At 40.1% G+C, this 20,289-nt stretch overlaps 1 protein-coding gene across 2 annotated transcripts; it reads right to left on the bottom strand.

The window, feature by feature from the left end:
- Positions 1-748: 748 nt before the first annotated feature.
- Positions 749-14,450, bottom strand: myo1hb (myosin IHb). Of its 2 annotated transcripts, none has more exons than XM_026173834.1 (32): positions 14,394-14,450; positions 10,489-10,650; positions 9,989-10,104; positions 8,648-8,846; positions 8,467-8,547; positions 8,131-8,310; positions 7,911-8,009; positions 7,717-7,830; positions 7,528-7,599; positions 7,324-7,443; positions 6,978-7,045; positions 6,786-6,891; positions 6,600-6,680; positions 6,433-6,524; positions 6,241-6,335; positions 6,004-6,050; positions 5,740-5,820; positions 5,546-5,651; positions 5,314-5,431; positions 5,083-5,196; positions 4,908-4,984; positions 4,758-4,826; positions 4,555-4,639; positions 4,271-4,433; positions 4,105-4,188; positions 3,441-3,534; positions 3,155-3,210; positions 2,911-3,046; positions 2,739-2,809; positions 1,222-1,319; positions 998-1,097; positions 749-922 (listed from the first exon to the last, which is right to left on the bottom strand). In XM_026173834.1, the coding sequence occupies exons 1-32, from the start codon at positions 14,448-14,450 to the stop codon at positions 896-898; spliced, it is 3,168 nt and encodes a 1,055-aa protein (XP_026029619.1). In that variant the 3' UTR covers positions 749-895. The 2 variants fall into 2 exon arrangements, with proteins under 2 accessions (XP_026029619.1, XP_026029620.1); XM_026173835.1 differs by having other exon boundaries at positions 2,739-2,800; positions 14,394-14,442.
- Positions 14,451-20,289: the final 5,839 nt, after the last annotated feature.

A 20,289-nucleotide genomic window follows, 5' to 3' on the forward strand; every position in this document is an offset into this window, starting at 1 on the left:
ACCCAGGAAACACACAGTCGCAGAGAGAGAGAGCGTCGCCCTGTAACCATGGCAACCGTAACGCTGCCTGGAGCAAAGGAACGTAGCTGTCAAACAAAACCCAAACAGTCCTGACCCGCGACAAAATGAAACAGGAAAGTACCCCAGTGTGTTCCATTTATTTCAACAAAGTAACTGTATTCTGAATACCACCTTTTTAAACGGTAACTGTAACGGAATACAGTTACTCATATTTTGTATTCTAAATACGTAACGGCGGTACATGTATTCCGTTACTCCCCAACACTGATAATAACATATCTAAGAAAAACAGGTTAGAGAGTGGCTTAATTCGTATCTGAGACTGTATTGACTGAGTTAGCGTGCTGTAAATGTACTTCAGAACTGCGTAATAGCAGCATGTACTACATAAACATAATCTGCACAATTCATTGGAGTTTCCTCTGCTAGACTAAACCATAATCTGACAATATTGCCACAACAAGGATGTTTTAATATAAAGGTACAACATGACTGAGGTATTATAAATGTTACAGTCATGGCTTTGCACACATATATTTCTTTACTGTTATCAAGTAATTCTATGAATATTTTGTATATATAATACAGTGTACATACATGAATCTGTTTGTTTACATAGAGATTATTTCAAATCCAAATATCATGAACACGGAGAGCTGCTGACATTGTAAGTAAGAACTTTCTACAGCTAAGTTATTGGCAGCATTTGGGTAATAACAGAATATACTTCATTGTATAACATTTTAATGAAGATGCAAAAGTATAAAGTTGCCTTTAATAATGTAAATAGCCACTGAGCAGGATTACAGGGTAAGCATGGCTGTTGCAACTCTGAGGCTTAAGGAGCACCATTAATCCCACAGCACTGGCATCTTCATCTTGACTTGGTTTTTGTTGACTCCTAAAAACACAAAGAGCTCAGTCAGTTGCTCGTGTTTTCAGTAATAAGTTGTCATTGTCTGAATTACAGACTCACCACCATCAGATGGCCGTTCTTTGCCCTGTAGACCATCGACTCCTGGCCACTCTTGAAGTCGACAAACCCCTCTCTGCCCGGCTGAATGTCAAACCGCACGCTGCATTTAAAAAATATATATATATATAATTATTTATGATTATTTATGATTTTTATTATTTATGATTTTTACCACTTTCATATTTCAAATTCAAATATTGCCACACACGATGCAGACTCTGTACCTGCCCTGCACCACGTGGATGCAGTTCTGCTTGTTAACAATAACACTCAGCTTAGTCAAGGCTTCAAACAGGAAGTCACACTGCAGAACCAGATCACCCTGAAAGGACAAATCAGTGCTCTGTTAAACGTTGTGACTTTTCCTCTGGAATCTAAATGGCAGACATGAACTGCTTTAATTTATGGTCTCTCCAACAGTTTCTTTAGACATATTTGACGTACGCTATATGGACTAAAGTACCGGGCCACACCTTTTAATCTTTGAATTCAGGTGTTTTCAGTTCCTTTACCACAGTCAGCTTTTACAAACATTTGTGAAATAACAGGTTGTTTTAAAGAGCTCACTGAATTCAAGTGTGACACTTGTGTGATAATAGGACCCAACCATTGTAACAGTCAGGTAGTGAAATTTCTTTCTTCCTAGATATCTCAAGATCAGCTTTATTAAGTATTTAAACAAAAGTGGAAGCATTTAGGAAATATGAATGTTTGTTTTTGTCACTGAAAAGTCCAAATTTCAGATTGTTATTTTAAGATTTTGACTTACCAATTCAAATTTAGGCTGAGTGTTGGGCTGAGAATTACTAACTCAAACTACTGAGAAATTTTTTTTAAACTGACCCCAAAAAACAGACAAAAACCATAAAAATTTGGGTTCTTACATTAAAATTATGAGATAGTAATACAAAATTATGACTTACTGGTAGGAAAAATGTTTTTTGAGTCAAAGAAAAAAATTCAGATAAATGGTAAATGGCCTGTATTTATATAGCGCTTTACTAGTCCCTAAGGACCCCAAAGCGCTTTGGATGCAGATGCAGAAACAAGCTTCCATAAGGATCAACAGTGACTCATCCATGACAGACTGTATTAAGTTACAGAGCAGGTTTGCTGGGGCTCGTGTTCCATAAAATTTGCCATTGTTCTCCTGACTCAGTAACTGCAACGCTCCAAACCTCCTCTGGGATTAGCATCAGCACAAAAACTGCACTGGGAGCTTCATGGTGAGGGTTTCCATGGCTCCTCAAGCTGTAATGTGTAGTTAGCCCAGTACTTTTGTACATATACTGGATATTTTTCATCTTAAATTTAAAGACCTGAAAGTGATTATTATAAGAAAAACACTCCAAAATGTTTTTAAATGTCCTTGGTGTTTTAATAATGGTGCCAGCGGTTGTGAAGTCCAGACACTAAATGATTCACATCATTTTCATATTTATTAAGCTATTTAGCGAACTCTTGTGTCCTACTGATTGAAGGCATTATCACGCTGGAAGAGACCACTGCTTTAGTACAGAAATGTTTGACCAAAGGGTAACAGTGACCACTTAGAACAACTTTGTACTGATTTGTGGTAATCCTTCCCTGGCCCTCCCTACAGCATGATCTTCCACATCCACTCACTTTAGGGTTTAACATTTGAGTTTTGTTTTTCATTTTATTGGTTGCCCATCTGTAGAGTATAAACGGTATAATGTTAAAACTTTTAAGATGGCTGTGGACAGCGGTGTGCAGGTACCTTTTGCTTGCTGTCATCACACGTGACATGAAGAATCAGGAAGTTGTCACTGAGGTTGCTGACTGACACACCTTGCAAAAACAAGGTTAACCTTAAAATACTGATAAAATAACTGTATGTTTATATACTGCAGATAACAATGTTTTCTTTGTTTTATCTCCTCACTTGTTACCTTTCAGTGAGCTGTAATCTATCCGCTGTTTGATCTTAGCCTCTTCCACCAGGTAGGCAGCTTCCTGGGTGAAGATGAGCTGCCGGAGTCGAGGTCTGAACCCGTTCCTGTCGTACTTCACCACAGGTACGCTGTACTGTGGAGGTCCCGCTCAAAGATCAGAGAAGGTGAAAAAACAAACAAACAGACAACCACACACACGTCAAAGACAGTGTGCTGACTAAATACTAATATTATAATTTACCTTGACTTTCTCATGTTGAATCATCTGAAGCACCTTGATGCTTATATCTTCTGCACCTTAACAAAGTGAGAACAGTGAGAACAGCAATCGCTCAGTCCATCATATATTTAGCAGCAGGAGAGGGTTTGCAGAAACAACAATAATTGCCAGTAAACAAGTCCATGCATTCGTCAAACTGTAGCAGATTAGTGTTATATATTCTGTCTTCCATTTCAAATCACATAAACTACTGTAGTCTTATCTATTTTATGCATGTAAGTCCACTTTAATGGTACTGTAGTCTTACAGATCCTGGTGTCTGCGAATGGTCTGCACACACTGAAGGGATAGTTTTCTTTTTTCCCTTTGAACAAGGCGCTGGTCTGTGCTTTTAACAGCAGCTGCAAAGAAGATGTTTAACAGAGAGTATTTTAAGATCAACCTTGGAAATCTGTTGCACAAACTGCTTCCAGAAATAACACATCATGTCATGATGTAAAGAAACCCAAGAAGAAATGAGAAACAAAGTCATTGACATGTATCAGTTTGGAAAGAATTACAAAGCGATATTTTTGGCTTTGGGACTTCACTGAACCACACTGAGAGCCACTGCCTAACATGTCAACCTCTGGGTGGCTCAGAAAAGTAACCAAGATAAAGGTTTTGGAGTGGTCTAGTCAAAGCCTGAACCTTAATCCAACCAGTTTTAGGTTTGGGAGCAATGTCACATAGAGACAGGTGGATTTGGAGAGATTTTTTGCCCTAATAAATGAAAAAAAAATGTATTTACTCAAGTTATGCTTGTCTAATACTAGGATTTCTTTGATAATCTGAAACATTTAAGTGTGACAAATATGTAGAAAATCAAGAAATCAAGAATGTAGGTATAAAAAACACTGGTGACAGGCAGAGCAAGTTTAGGTTATGTTATACATTTATTGAACTTCCTGCTCACGTACGACGGATTGTACCTGTGCTTTCCTTTGGGGAGTGATCCCTCGAACGTACTTCCTCACCATGTGGCGAATGTAGATCTTCTTCAAGACCTGGGAAACCTGGAGGATGAACAGGAGTGTTGAACGGGCTCTGTTATGTGATATTACAAAAAATGCAGCCTGACATTTAAATATCACTCACTTCCTGCAATATAGGAGGAGGAGTGAGCCAAGAGTCTTTTTCCAGGATGGTTTTGGGAAGGTTTTCCTTGAGCCGCGTGAGGTAGCTGTGCCTCACAAAGGCCAGGTACTCGCTGTTGTCAGTGCAGGCCGGTTGATGTCTATTCATGAAACCTTTAATGAACCTGGAACAAATCAATAGATCGGTAACCTCACTTAATAAAAGTTCCCAAATGGCTCTCTCACAGCCATTACACCGTCCTGCAAGCATCAGCAGCCATTTAACTGTCAAACATGTTAACTTACTTCTTGATGACCTTGACAGCCCATGCTCTCCTCTGACGTTCCCTCCTAGCCATCATCCCTCTCCAGCAGGTCTCAATCTTTGTGGCTATTTTGATTAGACAAGACATTGTTTGTTTAACGTGTTTTAAGTGTAGTAGGAGCTGATAAATCAAGATGGTTCTGGACCATTAACTAATAGGTTATAAACAAATGTCATGGCCTACCAGCCTCTCTCTGTTTTAGATAGTCTCCTTTCACCTTGTAGCCTTTGTACTTTGCCTGAATCCTTGTTGCTGCAGTAAAGGTTAAAAGATTGAAAAGGTTGTTGATGTTTACTATAGAAACAAAAATACATTTTCAGCGCAATATCTCACCCAGCTTGTGTTTGCAGACTTGAAAAGCATCTTCTGTTGCAAACAGAGTTCTCGGGTGGCGGATAAAAATCTTTGTCCTTGCGATGAAGGCAAACAGAGAGATTTCCAAAAATGTCTTTTTCCAGGTTAGTCAGCAGTACCCATCTGAAATATGATACTCATCCGTTCTGCCTACCTTCCCATCTTGTACTCATCAGATTTATAGCCCAGGTGTTTGATCAGACACCTCACACCTTCTGCTGCAGTTCCTTTCCAGTTGGGCCAAGTGTCAGGACACAGAGGTTTATACCTGAGCACAGAAGGTTAGCAAAAGACAAAAGAATCCTGATTTTTGTTTTTGTTTTTCATTTTGCATGAAAAAGATTAACGTAACTAACTGAAGGTTAGAGGAGTGCCAGCGTGCTACCTCTGGAGAAAGACTTCATATTTGCGACGATAAGCAAAACCAGCACGCCTGACTCTCAGGTGTTCCATCAGTCCCAGGTATTTCACCTGATGCCTTACCAACACGTCATCAAAGTGTCCTGCAGGAGACACCACAACACTAAGAGGTCAGCAGCAGCATGTGCTGATTAAATCTAGACTGACTAGGATGTCTCTTTATTGAAATACCAGATTTTTGATACTCAAGGCCTCACCTGGCTGCTTGGCTTCATTGGGTTTAATGCAGCGGACGTACCAGGGTTCTTTCATCATTAGGATCTCAGTCAGACCCACCAGGCTATTCTTAAACTGAGTCACTACCTGAGGAGTCACAGGAAAGTGGCCGATTACTCCTAAATTCACTGACATTGGTGAGACACCGAGTTTCTATATCTTGTATTGCTCTTACAGTTTCAGGTCTCCTCTTGCTATCCGGTTCAGTAGAAGGAAAACAGTGTTTGATGATGGCGTTCTTGGACTGCCGCATAACCTAAGGAGAACAGGAAAACTGTGAGCATCTAAAAGGTTAGGCAGTTACACATTTGTAGGCATCATTTCAGTTCCTTTTGCATTATTTAATAGGGTTACTAGAAGTCACGTTTTTTGTAATGAGGAATCACCATCCACCAAACTGTCATCTTTACTGGGTTAAATTACATAACAGTTAAATTACCTCTTTCCCATTTCGATACAAAAGATCATTGTTTTTGTCCAAGAATCCTGAAAGTTTAAAGAACAAAAAGAAGCTTCAAGAGTGAAGCTATTTGCTCTGTAGTACGTCTGTAAACATGTAGTCAGTTCGCCAGGTTTATGACACTATTGACGCATTTCAGCATTTTTCTGTTGTTACACTGACTAATTCAGTGGCATTATAACAGAAAAAAAATATCAATAGTATTTAACGTCTTACCAACAACACAGTATGTAACTTCCCCAGCGTAGTGGAGGAGGCGGAAGTCTCCTCTTTTCAGAGTTTTCCTCGTCTTTTGGTCTGCAAGTTTGTGTCTGCAGGAAATGTAGTTAGTGTAGATTTGTATTATACTTGTAGTTTGATTGTTTGTTGACAACATTAATTCACCACATGTCACCTGTAAAAACTCACGTGACAAAATGAGGGTGGCCACCAATCTTGTCCTCCATCTTTTCCAGGAAGGTGAGATCTGTGGCCTCTCCAGGCCGTAAACATTCCTCATCCTATGAGAGGACAGCGGGAATTATGGCATGTTTTGGTTCATCAGCACAGTATTTGATGTGATGCCTTTTTTTTACCAGTAAAGAAATGATTCCTCTGAATTTCTCCTCCACAAGATCACAGATGATCTTGTTGTTGAAATATGGCACAGGCTCCCACTGTGTAAAAGAGAGAAAAAAACAGAAGAACATTATTTTCTTCTTGTAAATCAGCTGTTCTTGAGCCCACATATGTGAAGCAAATTGACTGAATAATCGTATTACTTCGATTCCTTCCATCTCGTACTCCTCCTGCTCTGATTTCAGGGTCAGCTCGATAAAAAGCTGCTGCAGCTTCTCATTGCAGTAGTTGATGCAAAACTGTTCAAAGCTATAAAACAGAAATTAGTCATTGTCACTGTCTTTAATTTGACACCTTTTCTACTGACGAATCAGTCTCTCTGTGCATGATCTCACCTGTTTACACTGAAAACCTCAAACCCATAGATGTCCAGAAGTCCAATCACGGTTTTCCTGGAGGAGTCCTTTATATAGAAGTGCACATATAATAGGACAGGGTTTTAACACTGAGATCAGACATGCTGTAGACAAGCACTTCTAAAGCATTTCAAGCTCATGTGCTGACTTTACTTTGAGCCAATAAAATTACACTGTGCCCAAAAAGACTGCCAGATATTCAAATCAGATGTGTGCAGATTCAAAATCTGTCAGTAGACTACCTCAGGACTGCTTCCTAACCTTGTTAGCCCAAATCACTCCCTCTTTCTGTGAGAACAATAAGTTGGGTTGCTTTGTTGCTCACCATGTTAGCTAACGACTCATTGATCTTGTTGACTAGCCAGCTGAAAGTGCGGCCGTAGATGGCTTTGGCAAGGGCGTCCCTGGCATACACTGCATGGTCCACAGAGAAAGGACTAAATACCTTTAAGATCAGAATAATGTCAATTAAGGTAATTTAGCATTTCAAGCAAGTTAAAATTATTTTATAAGTTAATGTATATGCTACCTCCTCTGATTTGGCTTCGATCTTTCTGTGGGTTAAGCCCTGTTGTAGCACCTGGTTAGGAATCCCCAGCAACTGCAACCAGAATAGAAAACCAAATCATGTGGCATCAAATTTCTTCGTGGTATCATCAGTAAGTTGCATGAAGGGGGACAAATTGTTTATACTACGTGCTGTTTTCTTGGATTTTACCTTTGACACCCATTGCATCTCCTGGTTGTTGTTAAGCATGGCGTATCCTCGAGCATCTGCCTCGAACTTTATATTTCCCATGTGGAGCACGCTGGCAATTATTCCAAAGAGGTTCTGTATGAAATCCAGAGATAAATGGTTTTAAATTAATCTCCAACACAAAGACTGTACAAAGACTTAATGTGCATCCTCACCTCAATGTCACTTTCGCTTAAGTCTATAACAGACAGGGCCTTCCGTACCGTCTTCCAGTCACTTTTATCATTGATAGAGCTGACTTTGGCACAATTCCCCTGAAAAAATCAATTAAAAAGTTCAGTAAAGATGTCAGCTTTTTTTTTTTTTTTGGGGGGGGGGGGGGGGGGGGGGGGGGGGGTTATAAGCAGCATGAATGTAGTGCATTATTTCCCTGACCTGCACCAAGTAGCGGTAGTGCTTGCAGTTTCTCTCTAGACCAAGCCAGCGGAGCAGATCTTCTTCTCCTCCTTCCACCAGCTGGTAGAATATATGGAAGTTTCTTTCTCCGTGGTTCTGGTGGACCACGCGGGACTTCTCCAGCAGGTAACTGAGAATGTGACCCCCAACTGCACCACCCTGAAAGTGAAAAGGTAATCTTTAACATGTAGTAAATGCCTAAGGTTTTAGACACGAGTTTTATTTTTTTTGTTTTGTTTTTGTTTTTTATAATTTGGAAGACTAAATACCTAAGGTTTCACCTTAGGCATTGCAACATGATTTAGATTTGTCTACCTGGTGGTCAAACTGGATGTCCATATATTTTCCAAAGCGGCTTGAGTTGTCATTCTTCAAGGTTTTGGCATTTCCAAAAGCCTGAAATTTGAAAACAAAACAAGGAAGAAATTGTGTTTTAAAAAAACTGCACAGGATCTTGCATAGCAGAAGCTTTACCACGCACATCCAGGACACTGACCTCAAGCACGGGATTGGAAAGAAGCAGTCTGTCACGGACATTGTTGAGGACTTTGGTACTTGGACAGCTGACAGCATAGAACTGAAGGATTTTCTTTGAGGCCTCTGTTTTTCCGGCCCCACTCTCCCCTGAGATGAGGATGAAGTGGTTGTTGAACTCAGACATCATTGTGCGGAAGGCATTGTCTGCCAGCGCATAACTGAAAGCACAGCGAGAGGTCAGAGGCCAACAAAATCACATTTTTTTATTTTTAAGATGAGGCAATCCATCAAGTCAAAGAGTTCTTTGAAGCTGAGCTATAATGCTTTTGTGATTGTCAGCATATTCACAGTCATATTGCTAACATGGTATTTCTACCAGTTACATGTTAACAGTGCTCAAGATTTCATTTTACCGTACTTGTATTTACTAATCACCAGAAAATGCAATAACTGAGGCTGATTTAGTCATATTGTATCTCACATTAATGTATTACAATCATCCAGTTCAGTCTTCTGGGGACCATCAATGTCCATTCGGTAATTGTCAAGATGGTTAAAGTCTATCAACCAAATGTCAACTTTGCGTGATCTACAGGTAGGTCAGGGATTTGCAAAGACAGTAGGATTCATTCATTTGCCAGGAATCATAAATCCATTTGTTCTTTCATTTGCTGAGATATTTTAATATGGAATAAAGGCATGCCAAATAAATCTGATCATTAAGAAACTGAATTTTCACACGAAGCTTTAGAACAGAATTAAACACATTTACAGCCTGGAACAAAAAATGGTTTGGGTTTCTTTCTTGTGGCCAGGAAGAGGGAGGTCTGGACTCTGTTTATACTGCTAGGCCTAGACAAGTGGCAGAAAATGGATGGATGGATGAACAGATGGATGGATGAACAGATGGATGGATGATGGTGGATGTCAGCACAAGTGACTAGCTGTTGCCTTCAGCTAAATGGAGCCACTTTACTGAAGCACAGCAGTGTTTGTGGTTTTGTGATAACTTTTTGAATACACAGTACCAGGGTGGATGAGTCCAAACTGTAACCTTAACTATGTGATAAATAGTATGGATTGCAGTTTGAAATGTCTGTGCTCCTTTTTTGTCATGAAGGAAACAATATCAGTTTACGACCCAGTCTACAGAAGCGCCTTGCTAACCAAACTAGGTAGCGTTAGCTGATCCCTTAAACACCACCCTGTTCTCTAAAACATGATCAAGTCAAAGTTATCAAAGGTCAAAAGGCCAATCTGAAGTTTCAGAGTGCTAATCCACAAACCACTGACGTCACGGTAGCTAAGTACATCTTTTATGTACAGTCTACACAAATGACATGCCAGAAACAACTCTTACATGTGAGGCGGCAGCTCAAAGAAGTTGACTCCCATGTAGGTATCCATTTGCTTCTTGCTGTAGATGTCTAACTCTTTATATGGGTTGACTGAGACGAGAAGAGTCCCGATGTAAGTCTGTGGAGAAAGACAAGGAAAATAACTTATGGTCTGCAACTCTTGCTTTTGATGATTGTTTTCCTTGAACATTACGTGACATTATGAGAAGATTTCCGGCAATGTGCTGTCCATGTAGCTTAACAATGATAAGTAATTTTAGCAAAAGAAATAAGTTCAGTTAATCACTTGTCATGACCCAGTGGGTAGCACTGACCTTTATAGTGCTCACTCTGCAAATGAAAAGAACCAGAGCTGCTGACTCAGCAACACGCAGAGCCCGATTCAGCAGAAGACAACGCAGCATTAGGGCGTTGTGGGGTTGAAGGTTGAGGGCATAATGTTTAATTAGAGTAAGCGAAAGTGAAAGGCTACCCAAAATGACACCACACAGGAAAGACTCACGTAAATTAGATTCTCGTGGAACCGTTTCCTCAGGTTGTCCAGGCAGGCAGTCTCACTCGTGTAGGTGTCCAGGAGAACAAAATCCTGGATGCCAACGCGATCCCGGGCTGTCAGGGAGGCCTCCATGTTTCTCAGGATACGATTACACCGTTCCTCCAGGCTCTAGGCCAAAGAAGCAACCCATCAGTGAAATTAGATACAAAAGGGGTATCATGCTCATTTTAGTTTAGTTTAATGTGAGCAAAAGCACCAATGCCAGTATTATCAAACCATTAATTTACAAAACAAATGAAAAACCATCTGCAATGTTTATCAGTCAGTTTACTGGCGCTTAGTTTCATGGCTTTTACTTGGTAGAAAGATGATGAGACAGGTGGTTAATGTCTTTATCAGTAAGAAGGCTATAAAACCGATGAAGATTCCCACATCTGGCTGTTTAAATTGACAGCGACCACAACCACTCTAATGACTGATCCATCTTTAATTTACAACAGAATGTTTCCTCATGCAAAATCGTGCAAAATCTCCCCCCTCGGGCACTGCACCTCTCACGCTTTGCAAATCCATCCAGCTGTCCTGACTGGCAGTGGCGTGTCCAGCAGGGTGGCCTGGGGGGGCACAGGCCACCCCCCCCAACCAGACTGGCCACCCCAGGTGCCACCCCAAAGGCAAAACAATAAAATTCAATCAAATATCAAATGTCCGATTATGTTTTCACGGTGAAGCTGAGATATCCGAGTGTAAGTGATTGCAGCATCGGCTTCTGCGCTACGTGCATCACGTTAGCAAAGGTAGGAGAGCCAAGCACGAAAGACGGCACTGCAGGAAACAATTTTTCGGTGAAAGAAAATGAGGACAGAATCAATGTCCCGGTAAGTAATATTAAGTTTGTTGAGTTTAGTAAACTTCGGTGAAATTAGAATACCAAGGAAAAAATAACACTTAAAGAATTATTGCAGCCGTCGAATATTTCAGACAGTATGCTACTGAGGGCAGCTAACATAAGAGTTATGAGTTATAAGATATAATCTAAGTCGTAACATTGCTGTATGGAGCTGCAGATTTGGTTGCAGGTTAACATAGCTGGACTGGCCATCGGGCATACCGGGGGTATGCCCGGTGACTTATTTTTATTTTTTTTTTGTAATGGCATGAACAATGAGAGGTGGTGGATTGGCCAGATGCAGGTCGATGTGTAAAAATAACTCAGTTGTTTGGTGGTGGCTATGGCGGAGCTTCCACAGAGGCCAGCAGGTGGATGAGGGAAGGGGAGGCAGGAGGAGAGACCCGAGGCAGCCGCCAGTCCGAGTGTCAGGTGAACTGAACTCCAGGTAAGAAGTTATGACCTGCAGTCTATCTGGGTCAGATATAAACCAAGTTTAGGTGGAGTTTATTTTCGTTGTGCTGACTTTTTACCGTCAGTTACAATAACTCGTACTGCGATCTAGCCAGTTTGACGGAGTTTTTATACAGCTGGGTGGTGCTATGATGTTACTGATAGTGAACTTTATTTTATTCATAAGGTTAGTTAGTAGAGTTGCCAACGGCTCCTTAAAAAATGGAATGGTCCCTCATTCAGAGAAAATATTACACGTTTCGTATTGAGCTGAGAAGAGACGCAGTTTGTCCCGGACTTTCGCTATAATGAAAAAAAGACACAAAGCTGGAGTTATTCTGTCGTTATGCTGCACAGCTGCCTCTTCTTCTCTCATTCTCTCCCCCTGCCTCCCCTGTTGCTACTTCAATCATTAAACTGATCAATGATCAGCTGATCGGCTTTTCTCTCTTGTTTGTTTATCGCCCACTTTGCGCCAGAAAGAGGAAACCAGCGGATGTCGCTCTAAACAACAGCAGCACGTTTAAGCTTGATCAGCTGTTGTTAGAATTTATTTAATATTAATTTCTAGTATCAGCTGATGTTTGCTGGAGCCACAGCTGTAAAGCTGCTGGTCATGATATCGGTTTGGTTATGTGATGAGAGGGAAACATGAAGATGAAACCAGGAGATGTCCTTACTGAATCATCAGAGCTGAACAGGTGATGGAGAAACAGGTTTACCTTTTAGGTGACATGGATGAGTTGAAGGGAAGTTATGAACTGTTTCTGAGAGACAAATAACCCCAGGATCCTTTTCTAAGCAGCTGACAGCTGGTAACTCTAAATCTTACAACCAAAGTTTTTATCTGACGTAAAATGTATAGAAATCATACATATACCAACAAGACTGTACATCACTGTCACAACAGCATTTGTTTTCATTCAAAGGCTTTATGGCTTTAATACCTGGTGGGCCGGTCTGTAGTCAAAATGCCCGATTTTCTGTCCCGGTCCAGCCCTGCAGGTTAATACTGGCAGTGTCACCATGCCAGCTGACTGTATTTCATCATCAGCCAGTGTTGTTCTTTATCAATATTACCAAAGTTTACGATAAGGCAGCATAGAAAGTATTTACTTGCTTTCAGGTTTTATTCAAATGTTAGTCTTTTCATTTGTTTCTCCACTTTTTTCCTGTTTCAAAATCAAACACCAGTTTGTGAGAAGATTATCTTCTTTTTTTAACAGGCAGATAAAGTTTTACATTGGAACTGGCTAATTTGTCAATTGTTTGTTACAAATGTTCATATTTTAATATTAAAAATGTTTTTGCCCAAAACATATGTGCACTATATGTCAGTAAAAATACTATGCAAATATTGCTGTCCTTGAATGCTGAGTAAACACTGACAAAGCACTGATTGTATCTCTTGTACTTTATCAACGCAGTATCTAAAAACTTTGCACCGTAGTGGTTAAAATCTCATTCTAATAAGAGTTAAAAGCGCATTCAGTTATTAGGTTTACAGGATTATTGAATTATGGTTAACGGTTGGTAGAATTTATTTTTAAACATTATCTGCCAATTACATCTGCCACCTCTCTCCAAATCTGTGCCCCTACCTGGCCCCCCCAACAAAAATTTTCTAGACACGCCACTGCTGACTGGACAGTTCTGGCTTGTTGGCCAGTTGTGATCCACAGGCTGTATATTTGACGCAGCTGAAGTCAAACAACATTACAAAAGCTACTCTACAGATAATGTGTTATTATTATCCCTGCTGTTTGGATGGGATGGATGGAACATGTGCCCCACCTTTTTCCTTTGTGTCTTCAAAAATTATCCTGTTTTTGTTGAGGTTTTCATCAGTGAGGAGCACATGCACACACACATACTTACAGTCTTGTCAGCCTAGGATATATGGTAAATGTCCCAATGGGCACCTAATTTCCTGAATGTTTGTCCCTATATCTGTGACTTCCAGTCAGAGCCATTTCTGGCCTTGGCCACATCCTCTGTGCTCATGATAAATCTAAATTCAGCCACCACTATCTAATCTGCTGCTGTTTCTTTTTAAGAGCCATTAATCTTGTTCATGACAGGGATATATTGAGCACCAAAAAATCCATGTATCCTAAATAGTAAGCTGATAGTAATGCTAAATGCCTCTTTAAAAACACAAGACAAAATAAAAGAAAAAAGGTATTAAGCAAAAGTTGACACAAATATAAATCTGATCAACTTCAAAAGCCCACGGGTAGTAACATTTATTTTAGTATGCATAAATACAGGATATGTTCCGCTGCTTAATGCACAACGAATTTTATGCGAGGTAAAACGATCAGCAATGCACTTTAATTACGGTGCTGCGATGTTATGAAAGAGCCGTCCAGCACTGCGCTTCAGTAGTTCAGCTCTCATCACTGCCAAGTTGACCTGTCACTAAGTCAAAGTAACTGACACTGACAGTCTCCAGTGAAACAAGCTGCTGATCTACTGACCCAGCAGAAATTCACATCAAAATAAAATGAATTATGTAATTATGAGATCATTAAAACAGAGAAAAGATTGTTCGCATAAAGCTGCTTACCACTAAGATCCTCAGTGTGCGTGCCTCCAGGTACCTTTTCTGAACTGAGCTGAACATCTGGGTTTTATTGAAGGGAACACAGGAAACTCTGATAGATTACAGTCTCTGCTTCCTTCAATAGGAAACCATCAATAATATAGTGAGTGCGCAACAAAGGAAGCTTCGCTCCAAATATGTATCTGTGTGCGGGGGCATGTGTAGATAGATGCAACATGGGTGACAAATTAAAGGAAAGACTGAAACCCTTGACCCCGACAGTGTCAGGACCCAGTGTTTCTGTTATGGGGTATTTTGGTGATGTACTTCAGGTACACTTGTTCCCTTGAAGGGAAGTGTTACATCTTATTTTTGTTTTGTTTTTTTAATTTGTAGTCTCCTTCAGGATTAAAATGCCACATCTCTCCAGCAATCCATTGGGTAGATGCATCAAAATCAACCCAATTCAACAACTATGTGAGACTTTAAACTAACGTGTTACATACAACATTCCTGTAAAATCTTCCTTTAATTAGTCCCTCAGTTTTCTTGTACTACAAACTTGATTATTGCGTCCATCCTTTAAAAGAAATGGGAAAAAAAACTGCACAAAGGTATACTTCAGCAAAAATGAGGAGATACTAATCACAGTAAACAACATCCATTTAGCCATCCAGCTGCTTGTCCAGTTTTAAGGTGGCAGTGGTGCCAGAGCCTATTCTTGACGTCATAGGGTGAAAGGCTGAGTCATCACAATAACACAGGCCTAACTCAGAGTGACTATTAGAATCACCAATCAATCTAGCATGCATTTCACTGGACAGTAAGAAGAAGAATGAGTAACCAGAGAGAATCCACCTTAAGCAAAATAATGAATTTAAACTTAACCAAAGTCAGCTATATGGTTTAATGACTGCAAAGCATGTAGAAGAGGTTTTTTTAAATAGAGATTGACAAAATTAAGATAGCTGAAAAAATGTCTGCAAAACAGTTTCCATTTTTAAAAATATATATATATTTTTATCAGAAACATTTGTAAATATGCTTCTGTTTAGTTTCTATCAGACTCTGATTTAAGACAGTAGACTGAAATATAACAGCAGTAGTAGTAAAACCAGAAACTGCAAGGGCAGTCTCCTGTTGTTGGCACTCTGTAGGCATCTGTTATTGGATGTTTCACTGGGCAGCGAGTGCAGGGCAGGGATTTTCTGCCACTCAAAGGAAATCTGACCTTTGCTGAACACAAATCAGGCAGGAAAACCGAACTATGCTGCGAGAGGATGGAGAAAAAGCAAAGAGGCGATAGATAACAGGTTGGCTTTCTTGGCACACTGTCATCTGATTCAAACTGGACACTAAAAAAACAAAACAAAAAATGTGTAAACAAACAAAACACAGCAAGCTTGTATGAAATATGAAATGAGCACCTATTGTAAACATCACATTTGAACAGGAAAGTTTATCTGACTGGTTGACCATCACCCGAGAGGGCGCTCCATTGTCCCTATTTATCCAGTATGGTGCAGGATCCTGTTACCCAGCCACAAAGTGGCAGTTAGGCTCCTGAAAGAGATAGCACTCCTCGTGGGCCATTGACTGACACCGTGCATCACCCAGGGCAACACACATTTAAGGGGCTCCAGGTGTCTAAAGAAACCTGACCTTGAACAGGCCTCCACCACACCGGTCAAGTACTGTACCTCCTCTGTTGGTACTGTTTCACACAAGCAGCCGTAACAAGCCACAAAGCCACAGCGCTATCTTTGGAAACGTTCTTGCATTTCTGGCAAATAAAGATTTTACTAAAAATGCATTACTCATGGGGACAGTAAGCAAACCTTTTGTTTATGGCGGAACAAGTGAATACACAATTCACAGCCTTTTAGCCAACTGTTCACCTTGTCCTCTAACAGAGGAGATACTCTGTTATATTGATACGGATTAGCATATAGTGTCCAGTATTTACTGCCCGTATTGGTAGAGAGAAGAGCAAGCAAGTACTGCGTAGCTTTGATGCCTCTGATATTATACAACATATACAGCATATGGTTACAGTTGCACAGCATCATATTTAGTAATAATTTCTGGATTCTGTTCAAAACTGCATTAAGTTTTCTTTTCATCCTGTAACTTTAACTTTAAAACATGTCTTTACCCTTAGATGATTTATGTCTCGACACCATGAGAAATGCAAATGCATGAACACAAACACACACACACACATCCACCACATCTTACTTGAAACCTATTTTAGTCTTTTTCTACACTCCTGGGGGAAGTATCGGCCTCTCAAGGCACTAAATGTGCCACTTTGCTGAGGAAGTCTTATGAGGCGTGTTTAGAGCTTTTTTGCCAAAAAACAAAAAAATATTAGAAAAAAAACTGTGAACTGCTCCATCAGCTGAAAAGAAGATTAATACAGGCTGTGTGAGGGGGGGGGAACAAAAAAACAGGGATAGCTATTACACCACCATATTCTGTGCCAATAAAATATTTGATATTACACAGTCGTCTTTTATTATGCTGGAGTGATCATAATAATCATAACACATCTTTAACCCTTAGAGAGAGACCATTTTTTTCTCATTTTGTCTAATTTTACTGCTCCAGTCATACAAACACTGCATGACTGTGGCTTTGACACAACTGCATCCAAGTTTAGTTACCTCCTTTACTTCCAAAGGCTTGTGCGTCATTGTTGGGTCAGTCTTTTGTGATGAACTTGATAAATCCAAATGTCACTGAACTTCAGTCCACATGTATGTAAGTCGGGCAGACACAGCCCAGGACAGCAGTTTTAGTAATTGAAGATTTCTTCCATAGTGCAGTTTCTTCAAGTCAGCACAGGTACGTAACCAGTAATAGATTCTCTGCTTTGATGCTCATTGGTCTCTAATCCACATACTGGCTTGGAGCTGTCCTGTTAACACAACTAGGGACAGACTGGCTTAAGAGGAGGAGGAGGTGGAGGTGGAGGAGGGTGGCACTGCTGCTTCCTGCAGGGCTGGAGTCCCTGCGTTGTTGGTAATGAGGCCGTAATGAGCTGCCTGGCTATGGAAGGACTGGTCTACTTAAACTTTCATGGAGCAGGCAGCAAACACTCATTCAGCGCTTCACCTGAGTGTTGAACAGCTATGCTGTGTGTTTAAGGAAGATAGTGCATGCATGTAGATGCGTGTGTGCATGACTGTGTGTGCATGACTGTGTGTGCATGACTGTGTGTGCGTGTGCAGCTATGTAATACAAGGATGCAGTAACTTTATCCACCCAAAGACCCCTTCTCACCCTCCTCCCCACAAAATTACAGTGCAGGTATTCGATTACTGATCTTTGATTAGGCAGATGCATTTCAAAGTAATTACTTGGTGCTCTATAGAGAGCGGATGATCACACCAGTTTGGAAAAAAGTTTTTAAGTTACACTTAAAAATTCTAAACTGATTTCACGTGATTATGTAAAGCAACGGCACTGATTTAATAAAGTTCCAATTACTTTTTGTTAGCTGTTGAAAAAATAAGGAGCCGAGAGCTGCAAAACATATCTGTAGTTAAATCTTAAACAAATATTTTAATGTTTTTGACCACTTTTTGTTTATGATTAAATTGACATTCACCGCATGTGGCTAACACACCGCTCCACCCTAAACAAGCCGGCAGGAAGGAGGTGTATGTGTATTTAATTTAATTTAATTTGTGCAGCACCAGGCTGACTGGAGAGAGATGATGCTGGAACTTGCACCAGTGAACATCCCCAAACTTTCCGATACACTGAGCAGTTTTATCATAATAGATCACATCTGCTGCTTCGGAGTCTTCTTTTTCCTTTGGGTCAGCTGGCTCGGTTGTGACACGTGTAACGTTGCCCTCTCATTCATTCTCTTTAAAATTTAACATTGCTTCCTCCAACCATCAACAAAGGCATCTTGCATTACTACCTGAAGATCGGAAGAATCGCACGGTGACATAAGAGAGCATTCTGGTAAAATGTCCATTAACATAATGTAATCCATTATGCAACAACTGAGAGATTTCTTTGAAGAGGATTCCTTATACACTGTGCCACAGAGGCCATGTCTTATGGAAAAATGACAACTCCTTTGCCATTTTATTCCTGAAGTGATTAATTTTGTCTCACACACAATTATGGTTGAAAATATTTCTTTCAAATACTTTTTTTTTAGCATTAAATCAATAAAGAAGTGAGAATATGTGTTTGTTTTAAATTGGATGCCTGACATTTAAAGAGCAGTTTTACACCTTACAACAAGAAAACAGAGATTTTACACTATCTATCATATGTTGTACAAGCAGGAGCAGTTCTTGTTATTTAAAGTTGCTTACTGTTATTGCCAGTGTCATAGCTGAGTTATAAAGCAAGCCTTGTTGATAAGATTCATTGCATCTCTTCAGCAACTGAACCAAGGTGATAATTCAGAATGACTCAGATCTGGTTTCTAAAGATTTGAAGGATGAGTGACCTCAGGTATCCTCAAAACACTGTTTGTTCAAATAAATGCTCACACACTATTAAACATTCAGATAATTCCTTATTCGTGTAAACAGATTGCTGTGACCAGGGCAGGACTCTGAAGGCCAAAACCAGCTGTGAGGTTATCAGTTTTAGAAGAGTTGCCTTCAGTGACACAATAAGTGAGCAGCAGCAAACTGTTTAAGGTATTTAAACACGACTGACTCTGCTAAACTAAGCGCTCATAGATCTGAAATGTTTTGTCTTTTTCGTAGATTTCAAAGCTTACCTTTTGCTCCATGCTGCAGTTCGCTGTGCAAGTCAGAGAATCTCAGCTGAGATTTTGTACTGCTCTGCGTGAGCCCGAGCACCCAGCTGACGAGGGGACAGTGTGGCACACTGTATATTCTACCTATACACTGTATTTACGGCCGTCCCATAATGCAGCAGCCTCAGCATGTCCTCACAGCGTCCTACTTTTCAACAGCTTTTATTTTCAGGTTGGCCTTATTAACTTACAAGGGTACTGAGAACTGAAGGAGTCAGCTACTCCCAACAGTCCGAACTATTCAAGAAGGTACTCTTTTACTTTTTAACCCAGCAGCTGTTCAAGTTTCACAACTAGTGTAATGTTTTCTATGTATGCATTTACATTTCAGCACTGTTATTTCAATCAAAGGTGATGAATAGTCTACTTAAACCTGTACTCAAAATGCAACCCTGAGCCCAGAGTCAGAGGAGCAGGGGGCCTGAGAAGTAGTCAAAGCTTCAAAAGCCCTTAGCAAGCCCCACAAGAAGATGAAGAAGAAGTCATAATTGGGTTTCTTCTCAGTGAGCTTCTGAAAATAAGCAGCATTATTTGACATGATGACAATGTGAGTGAACAGACAGCAGCATCCTTTCTATAGCATGACTGGCTTTTGGGTAGAGGGTGGACAGCACAACCTACTGTCGGCCACAGGTTATGACAGATACTCAGCTGCTAATGACTGAAGCGCAGTGCTGGTATAAATAAAGTTACTGTTGTAGGCTATATGATGTCACCTTCCTCTTGCTGAATCAAAGAAAGTCTTTGCCTGGCTTTTAGCTCCTATTCTTTCATAATAATAATAATAATATTAATACTTAAATACCACAAATTTAAATTTTGATGACCACATTAAAATCTATAAGTAGGCTATATGAGCTTTATTTTTCAAGTTTATGTGTTTGATTGATTGTAGTGCACTGTAATTATTTGCAGTAACAGGAAAAAGCCTGGCTCGGTGGTTTTATTTTTCTTTATATTATTACTTATAAGAAAATTTGCCGTTTGAACGAACTCCTGAGAACCGAGCTCTTGTCTGGGATGCACTTTTTAATTTCTCTGGTATAAATCTGAGATTAGCTGGATCTAATCCAAGCAGGAAATCGTTGCTTTGTCTTAAGTGTTTCCCAAAATGTGTTTATTTTA

Source organism: Astatotilapia calliptera, chromosome 7, assembly GCF_900246225.1.
Source record: "Astatotilapia calliptera chromosome 7, fAstCal1.2, whole genome shotgun sequence".
In the NCBI taxonomy this organism is placed as follows: domain Eukaryota; kingdom Metazoa; phylum Chordata; class Actinopteri; order Cichliformes; family Cichlidae; genus Astatotilapia; species Astatotilapia calliptera.